The following is a 9,865-nucleotide window of genomic DNA, read 5'->3' as shown; positions in this document are numbered from 1 at the left end:
GAAAAAGATGTTTGAAGGTAAAGTCTTCACACTAATTTAGAAAAGTCCTATTTTTTTTTTAGCAGCCTTACTGTTTGTTTGAGTTCAGGGGTTCATTTTCCAAACCAAACATCACTCAGCTTCTTTACATTTAACGTTATTTTACTCGTTTTTGTTTGGTCGACAAAGCAGAGAAAGGCCTCCGTGTTCATCCAACATCATCCAGGATTTTAGATCATCTTACAGAAGAAAGGGAAATGATTTATCTCTTATTCTTAATGTTTGCTCTCAGGGATGTCAAGAAGAAGAAGCTGCAGGTACCTCTGGCCGAACATGAGCGTGGACTTGGTCTCGGCTTCATTGTAGATGGACGGCGAGCAGCAGATGATGATGGTGGTGCGACAGTTTCCCCCCAGAGAGTCCTGCAGGATGCGGGTCATCTTACTGTCTCTGTACGGGACGTGGGTTTTCTGAAACGTAACCGCAGCCTCGTTAATTAACACCATCTCACCAGGCTTTTCTTACATTCCTGTAAATATGAGTTAGCGTGTGACTGACTGTTCCCTCGGCCAGAGCTGAGATGACGTTTCCCAGCGCCGACAGAGATTTGTTGATGTTCTTGGCCTCGTCCAGCACGGCGCCCTCGGCTCCCGTCTTGCTGACCTGTTGAAACAGACTTTTTAATCCACCTTTTAACTCCTAATACTCAACATTTAACTCTATTTTTCCGGAACCCTCTCGCACCGACCTTCTCGCTGCCGGCCAGGTCGACCAGGTAGAGCTTCCCCGACAGCTTCTTCTCCGTCTCGATGTTTTCCTGCTTGATGTTGATGAGGAAGATGCTGTGGCTGCGAGAGCTGTGCTCATTCATGTCTGGAAAAAAACAAGTCCAGTTAGTCTGCAGCAGTTTCTGAGAGTTATTCTACTAATTAACGGGTTCTTGTAGCCTTCTGTGCCTCCATAGTTCAGTGAGAAATATTGTACTTTACACTGCTTTTACCTGACAGCTGTAATGACTAGCTTCTTTTCAGGGTTATTAGTTTAACTGTAAGTGATAAAAAGTGGGTGTATGACTCATTAAAATACATAAAAAATGTAGTTTGAATGATTTTCAGTTCATTTTTTTTAAGTTTGAGCTCATTTAAATGACTGTTTGAAATCCCTAAATGCAAAAATAGTAAATATTTCACTATAAAACAAAGACTGAAGCAAAATGAATGCAAGTATTATTAAAATTTTTCTTCTTTTTTCTTGCATAAATCTCTCAAAATTCATCTGCAGCTGTAATTACTAGCTTCTTTTACTATTAAAATTTTAAATATCAGTGACAAAAAGTGGGTTTATGACTCTTTTTAGAATGAAGTTACAGTTTGAGTTTAATTTAAGTGACATAAAAGTGGCGAAAAAGGCACAATTTAAAAAAAACAAAAACAAAGATTTTAACAATGTGATTCCACATTTTTGGACCAGATCAGTTTTTTCTCCTCACAAAATTCACTCTGTGACCCTTCAAAGAGGTCAAAACACCAACAGTAGGATGGAAACCACTGATAAATTTGATAAAAGTAGCTCCACCTCGAGCAGAAACAGCAGTAAAACACTGCACATACATTGAGTAATCAATATTAACAATCAAATAGTCATTTTTCTGCAGAACAATTAGCTTTACTTTTAATTTTAAGTACATTCTTGCAGTCCTAATTTTACTTGAGAGACAATGCTGCACAAAAAAAATACAAAAAATGCATTTAGAAGACAAAATCTCTGTTAAAATACAGATATAAAGACACGTACTAGTCACCGCCACGTGCCGATTGGCTTTTCCCTCATCAATGACGTCCATCACCTCCTCTGGACTGGACACGAAGCGCTCAGTGCAGCCCTGAAAGACAACATGACAGCGTTTAACTGCAGCCAGTGAACGGAAATAAAACATCACAGAATGGCCGTTAAAGGCTTAAACTGAAGAAGGCGCTCGTGTTTAACGTAAAAGCATAAATGATTGAATTTATTCATCCCCTTTATAATACAGGCCAATGATGCACACTTTTTATCTAGTAATGTTCTTGCTGAGCTGATCAGTGTTTGGTGATTCTTTTAAGCCTTTTTGCGCCTTCGTTGGGCACATACTACGATATATATAGTTTAGAATAATTATCACAAACGCTGTGATTGTGTTAAGTTAAAAAAAAACAAAAAACATAATAATAATAATAATAAAATAAACAAAGATCATATGAGTGTACCAACCTTAACGTAGGGAACCCTGTTTTTGTCTTCGTGCACAGCGAGGTTCGTCTTCGACACTTAAAACGGAACAAAAATCACCCAAATCAAAAATGACTCTTCATAAAACAAGTTCATTGTACAAACTGTGGCGCTTAAATTCACAGTAAATGTCGTAAACTTGATAAACTTACCGTCCAGCAGATCTCTGATCTTGTCCAAGTAGATTTCAAAATAAGAGACCTGCACAGAGAGAACAGAAAAATCCTTTTAATGTGATTTTTGTCGACACACAGAATCATTTTGTTGAGTTTAATAAAGCTTTAATTCAAAGCCTACAAAGCAAACATAAAATGACAAATTTGCATGTAGGAATGCTGAATTAAATAAGCATTAAATCTACTAAATTTTGTCACTTGTCATTAGTCAAAAACAGGAATAAAATTGCATTTTTTAAATTCATAATATGCAGGCAAACAGTGTCAGCAATACACATAAACGTTCTCAATCTTAAATTTTGTAATTTTGCAATTTTTAACCAATTTGGTGGCAGATTTACTCATTTCAGTTGTATTTCACATCAAAAAAACAACAAAATTACATGAAATTCATATTTTTCTTTCAGATTTTCCACTAAACTGTTGATAAAAACATCTCAGAAAGCAAAAGTTTGGTGAATAAATGAAGCTTCACTCCACATAACTGCATTAAAGTTGCTCAGGATTCATTCATTTTTTGCTTAATGAATTTTCATCATTGACTCCAGATGCTTTTTGCTTTTACCTTGATGTGAAACTCGAGGTTCTCGTCCATGGAGTAGATGTGGTCGAAGATGTCGTGGGCGATGCGAGGGATGATGCCCATCAGCTGGGGGTCGTGCAGTTTGCCCTGAACACCACAACAAACACGGAGCGCTTTAATGACAAACAGCACAAACCGGGAGAATCTAGGAGACGAACATCTGGGTTCAAAGGTGGAATTAAACCTTAATGTAAAGACAGTGAAGCAGAGCTCAGATGAGAGAATTAAAAAAGAGGCTTTAGGCTGGATTACTCTGCTCCCTGCACTCATTCACACACGATGAACGATCTCCTTCGGACACAGCTGCAAATAAAAACCCGTAAACTTCCCTCACAGCCTCGACATCTTGATCAAAAGCTCGGCTGCTCGAATCTTCACCGTCGTACAGGCCTGAGTGGATTTGGTGTAAGTCTGTTACACAACGCCCGCTGCTCTAATCCTCCGACCGCAGATGACAGTTGACAATAAAACACCCGGCGAGTCTGGAAGTCGGGGTCGATCGCTCGGTTCACGGTGAAGAAGTGGAGCCGCTGCTGACCATTTTTCCAGGTTTTATTTATTTATAGAGCTCCTGCTGGTGTTTCAGCGTCCTACTTTACCTCATTACTGTCTTTTGAAGTGTCCAAAAAAATCCAGTTTCAATGACTGTGCAACCTGGAATAACATGAAGATCAATGCACAGCTGGATTTATTTTTATCTTTAGGACACTTTAGGCTCGTATTTAACTTCCTGCTGTTCTTGTTTTTCGCTGCCTCGCTTGTTGTAATGTTTTTATTCATTTACTAACTTTGTCTTTTAATACAAAATTGTTATTTTTTTTTGCCTTCAATCTCCAGTTTTACAGCTCCAGTGTTTGAGTTATATTTTGTCTAGATTGTGGCAGTTTCATAACATGTAGACGTTCACATTAGGTACATATATGGACCAATGTGAACACATTATTGGGCCCTGAGAGAGACTTTAATATGACTTTAAAAGTCTAGTACAACCATTGAATACATTTACAAAGCTACTCTTGTTTGGTGTTGTGCAGCAAAAATTACTCTAACATTTCCTTTTTGCTTTCAGGAATTAAAATAAATACATAAATTAATCAATTAAATACTAATAATACAGTGCATAAAAAGACATAAATCCTTTTTTTTCTCATTATCTAGCATTAAATCAGACTAAACTGTTCCTGTTTTAGGTCCGTTAGGATTTCCAAAATTATTTCTATTTGCCAGAATGATGAGAAAGAGGATTTTTTATACGCTGTATGTAAACTTTTGGTTTCAACTGTATGTAATTAACTGAGCAGGGAATGAACGAGTGAAGCGTTTCATTTCCTTCAAGTGTGTGAAATAAAATCAAAAGACAAAGTCAAAAATTTCGGGCTCCATCTCACGCAGGATTTCAGAGGAACTTTCCGTCCGGAGGATAAAACTTGGGCAGTGCGGGTTGCTAGGCAACAGGAGTGGCGCTACGTGACATGACAACACAAGCAGGAAGTCGCCTTTGCATTCAGCGACAGGACGAAGCCTCTGAATTGAGACGAAGCTGGACGGCCTCCGCCTTTCCTGACAGGTGAAACAACCTCTTTAGCTGATGTGTGTTTTAAAGATTAAGCGATCTGTGGCTTATTAGTATTAAAAATAAAAACCAAATGAGAAGGGAGGAGGCGGCTGAGAGGGAGAAAACTACATGAATATTAATCACAAGCATGATTTGGGCTTTCCACCATTACATAAACACGATCGGTTGCGGTGTTTAGATTTTAAAAATGCACTCCGCACATAGAAAACAGTGTCTGTAGGTAACACTGTTGGTCACACGTGCATCAAGCTGAGCCTGCATGTGAGGCGTTTAGGGACCATTGTAGTGTCCGTAGATGAGCAGGTGTTCAGAAAGGGAGGAGTTTAGCTCATGCACAGTTTACAGGAGTGACATCAGCCTCAATCAAACAATACAATAGTAGGAAATGCAAATTAAGGCAGCTATTAATCAGCAAGCAAGATGATTCAATCTCCTGCTGTACCAAACAAACAAAAACGGTGGGAAGGTGTGATGAAATCATGAGCGACCAGTGAAAAAGTTAGTCGGAGATACTTCTAATGTCACACCAGAATCCTCAGATCTGCAGCCGGAATGATCACCCAGTCAGGTAGGACGCTATGTAACACTCAGGCCACACAGACGTTCCCTTTTAGCTGCTTTATTTTACTTGCACACCTTAAAATGTGCAGAAATATGAACTCAAAGCATAATTCAGAGCCACTAATCGCACTGCAAGTTACTCAATTCTCCATCAGTGCTGGTTAGGAAACATCTGAGCAAGGTTTTGTTGTCGTTTTGATTTCCAGATTTTACTAACATTTAGTGCATTTTTGCCCGTTAATTTATACAAACTGGTTCCTTTAGTTCGATCAGGATGGCAGGATTTAGCCTCACCTCCATGGTGTGTGTCTTCCCAGAGGACGTCTGTCCGTAGGCGAAGATGGTCCCGTTGTAGCCGCCCAGCACATCTGGATTAAACAGAGAAAACACATATTTGATCCTCTAGCAGCTCGTGACAAAATCACACAGGGCTGCAGATTTCTGTAATTTTCATGTAAAACCTCCGGGAAGAAAAAAACCTTAATTTCTCTGCAGATATAATAAATAAATCTGAACAAGCTGGTGCATTTTTTATAATTTATGGAACTGGTGTCGTTAATAAACGTGGCTTCCAGTCATCAGAGTCTTTGTTGTGTAAAAAAAAAAACAGAGCAGATTAAGTGTGTGTGCAGGTATCTGACAGATTAGAGTTACATAAGAATAATGCTTCAACGTGTTCCCGCTCACCTTTGACGATCTGTTTGGCACACTGGTCGTACACTTGTTCCTGCGACGTGTTGGGAGGCAGCACTCGGTCGAACACAAACGGTTTTCCCTGTTTTGGACAAACACAAAAAATCAGCCACAGATTTCAGATTTGTCAGGTTTACTTTAGGTTTTCTTTTGCAGCAGCTTGCAGCGCATCGTTACGGCTCATCGTCGGCCCTCATGACCGATTTACATGAAAACGAAAGTGACGTAACTCCACCTGATTCCAGCAACGTTTTATTATTTCAAGATTTTTCACTGCAGAAAATCAGATTTGGAATGAGATTTGAATATATTTAAAGACTCGTTCTGATGCAGATCTTTTGTATTTTGCAAGTTCCTTCTCTGTTTTATGAAGATTTACTGAAAAAATCTGAGGCTTGTGTTGGGAAAATCTGGTTATCACTCATCTAAATCATCAATGATTGACATTAGATAGAAAATAGACAACAGCTGGACAGCAGAAAGGGGAAAAAATGGCGTTTTTAAAGATTGATGTGTAAACTGAATGCTTTAATATGAGATGTGCATTATTAGTATTGACTATCTGGCTCTTTAAGATCAGTTTTTAAAATATTTAACATCAGTAAAATACAATATAACACACATATACGTAGCTTACAAGAAAAGAAAAAGCTGTTTTTTGTCGATGTTTTCACCGAAGAATGAAAATAATTCAATACTGCGCTAAAGGACTGGTTCAGATGCAGAACTTTTTTGTGTTTTGGAAGTTTCCTCGTTGTTTTATTAAGATTAACGGAAAAAATCTAAGGCTTGCTTTGTGAAAATGGAAACAAAAAAGGATTATCGATCATCTAAATCATCACTGATCGACATCACATACAAAATACGAGCTCCTGACACAAAAAAGTGGATTAAATCTGCTTATTAAAGGCAGTTTTGATCGTTTATATGCGAAAATTGAGTGCATTAATGTGTGTATCTCCTGCACACAAACAGCAGTGGTTTCTATTTTAACATCAGTCATACAGATTTAAAATACGACTGAACGCTTGTGAGCCCAAAATAGCAGCATCCGCCTAGATCTGTGCCACAGTGAGGAAATACTGATCAAAACCACGGACACGAAGCCGGTTTTTTGGCAGCGCTGAGCTGTAAACGCTCCGGTAACTTCCCGGCTCCTCCACTCTGACCATCCATCACTCCTGCCGCCCTTGTCCGACTCCTCCTGACTCCTTGTCTCAGGGGTAAAAGCCTCACTCCTGCAGAAACCAGCCTCTCAGCACTTGGAGGCAGCAAACAGCAGCACTCTGACTGAGTCCCAGCCCCGAAATAAAGCAGAGAAACCCCTGACACAAACAGTATCGGCTCGTGTGCATCCTCGGTAAATGTACCTCTGTGCTTTTGATTGATGCTGCCAGGAGGTGATGTGCAGTTTGTCTTGACAGGAGCGTTTCTGGGTGATAATGCAGCCGCATGAATAATGCAGAGCTGCTGACGGCGACAAGGATGAAGGATCCTCATCTTCACACTTGGGAAAAGTTCACTCCTCGCTTGTTTTTCTAACTATGTGGCAGATTTTTTTTTGCATCGTGTCAACAGATGACTGACGTGACTTTTCTTTTTTTGTGCTTTGGAGATAATAAGTAAGGTAGGTTCAAGGACAGGTGGGAAAATAAAACATGTGGGATTTATCAGAAAACCTGAGCATGATGCTGCTCTTTTTAATGCACTTGTCAATTTTGAAATTCTGGAATATTTCCCTCACATCTCTAGAAAATACACATTTAGGTGTTGGTCTACTTCGTCTGTTGGCATTTGAGCAAATTAATGCATATTTATTTACATAATTTCCTCATTTGCATATGTAAACATGAAATTCCAGAAAACTTAAACGACAGAAAATAAATGTCTTCACGTAGATTATTTAATTCAGGAAGTTTCACTGTGATTTCTATACGTTTTAATTTTTACTGTTTAATAGAAGTTTTGATTAAAGATTTTACAACAGGAAACTTTACAGTAATTTTCTCACAAATAGGTTTTTCTTTCATCAGAAATATTGGAAACTTTCGACTTTTATAATCTCAAGGATTCTACAGAAATCATACATTAGTCACAGCCTGATTTATAGCATATTTTATTCCTAAAATCAAAATTATGATTTGATTTAATGGGTCATAAACACAGATATTTAAATTTCCTTGTGCAAAAACCTTTGATTCTAGCGTTCTAACAAAATAAAACAAGAATGTATCGCTGGTTATATTAAATATTCATATTTCAGCTGTGGAAACTGATGTAAAGGAGGACATTTTTAGATATACATAATACCTTATTTGCATTTTAACACACAACAAAAAATGACCGTCTTACTGTAAGAAATTAAGTGGTTGAATTTGTAAACATTTTACAAAACAAACTCGTTGCAAATTAATCCAAATTTATAGATTTAATAACAGCAACAGAATGCAGTTTTTCTGTGTACATTTTGAACACGTTGAATTAAAAAGCAGAATATAAACAGAGGAGAGTTTGCGTCACCTCTACATGTCAGGTGGTTGAGGTCAAAGAGGAGTTCTGCCAAATTAAAACAATTTTTAAAATAAATTACCGTCAATTTTGGCCTCAAAGTGTGATCTGGAATACCAAGGAGTAGAAAACGAACACTAGACGAGCACAAGAGTGGCGTAAAAATAACAAAAATGCGAGAAAAACACAGTATTGATGTGGCTTCTTCTGAGCTCCTGTTGCCTAATGAATCAGCAGATCCATAACGGTGCGTCAGCATCAGCAATGTTTGACCTCTGACCTCAGAGTTATTACCGGCGGAAAGTCTCTCCGGATCAATTTCAACACAGCGGAAAACATTTAAAGACATTTTGTGACAGTGTTGAGATTACATTTTGTCAATTAAATGCATCTTAAAATTGTGTTTTTAAACCATTTGGTCCCCAAATATGTTGACTTCAGCAACTGGAGTTTCATTAAACACATGGAATTAAAGTTAGTTTACTACAGCTGTCTCCTGATGAGATTAAAAATGCATTTTAAACCCAGAAAATGAAATATTGATTGTGTTTAATGGTGTCATGCTGTACCACTACATGCAGCTATTTTTAGCAGGAATCGGGCTGCCTTTGTTTTGCGGAGCTTTGACATGTTCTGATATAAAATGTGCATATTTAAGACTTTGTTTGCACCAATTATTATGAATATTGCAGCAGCTTTTAAACCAAAGACAGAATATTCCTGCAAATACTATCCCTGTCTGACTCCATGGTGCATAGTTTCTCTCCTATATATCATCAGAGTCTACATATTTGTGATATTATGGTAAATAAAGTTATCATAGTGCTGTAGCATCAGTGCTGTCAGACTACTGCGCACTTGGCATCCTGCCTGCACAGCTTTAGGTGACTTTCTTGCTTTAAAACGCTGCAGTGTTTGTATTTTTAGCTCCACACAGACGTTAAACAAGAAGCGTCAACGTGACAACAGAGACTTGCCGTGATGAGCACCGTGTCGTCCTCCTTGAATTTGGGGATGTATTTGTCTCCCCGGTTGATCTCGGCCTCGTTCAGCGGCCTGAAGCGACACATCACCCTCACCCCGCACTCCGCCGCATCCACCATGGCTGCTGGCTCTGTTTACACCGCCTCCTCCGGAGAAATGCGGCCGCGGACGAATAAACAAACAACCGGCTGCGGGGGGAAATTGACGGTCTCAGGCGCCCACAGCGAGGCTCCGGCGGGGCTGGTCGTCCCGGGAAGAGTCGGAGCAAAGAATGTATGACACGATCAAATGTTTAGATCATCACCGGCGACCAAAGTGTTAAACCGCTCCCGCTGTCCTCACCGACACAAAGTTCATCCGATGCGCAACGCGTCCTTCATCGGTCTCCGGGTTCCCTCAGCTGCGCCATGGCCCGAACACCGCAGCGCTGCGTCCCGGTGCGGAGCGTCGGTGTGCGGGGCGGGGAGCCTCCCTCTGCGGCGGGGACGACCGTGCACAGCGTGCGGGCTGTCGGGGTGTCAGCGGCGGGGGCTGTCG

General features: G+C 39.6%; 1 protein-coding gene across 1 annotated transcript in view; it reads right to left on the bottom strand.

Annotated features, from left to right (window-relative positions):
- The window catches only part of kif5c (kinesin family member 5C), a 29,070-nt gene extending 19,623 nt beyond the window's left edge, over positions 1-9,447 (bottom strand). Inside the window, exons 1-10 of the mRNA XM_008299256.1 lie at positions 9,322-9,447; positions 5,831-5,918; positions 5,438-5,511; positions 2,989-3,093; positions 2,400-2,448; positions 2,230-2,285; positions 1,774-1,861; positions 728-852; positions 538-642; positions 301-449 (exon numbers count right to left, since the gene is read on the bottom strand). Coding sequence (XP_008297478.1) covers positions 301-449; positions 538-642; positions 728-852; positions 1,774-1,861; positions 2,230-2,285; positions 2,400-2,448; positions 2,989-3,093; positions 5,438-5,511; positions 5,831-5,918; positions 9,322-9,447 — 965 coding nt within the window. The remainder of the gene's footprint in view (positions 1-300; positions 450-537; positions 643-727; positions 853-1,773; positions 1,862-2,229; positions 2,286-2,399; positions 2,449-2,988; positions 3,094-5,437; positions 5,512-5,830; positions 5,919-9,321) is intronic.
- Between the last annotated feature and the right edge of the window lie 418 nt (positions 9,448-9,865).

This window comes from Stegastes partitus, unplaced genomic scaffold, assembly GCF_000690725.1.
Source record: "Stegastes partitus isolate 25-593 unplaced genomic scaffold, Stegastes_partitus-1.0.2 Scaffold1396, whole genome shotgun sequence".
NCBI classification, from domain to species: Eukaryota; Metazoa; Chordata; class Actinopteri; family Pomacentridae; genus Stegastes; species Stegastes partitus.
The sequence above is the reverse complement of the archived record's forward strand: the minus strand, read 5'-3'. Positions and strand labels throughout refer to the sequence as shown.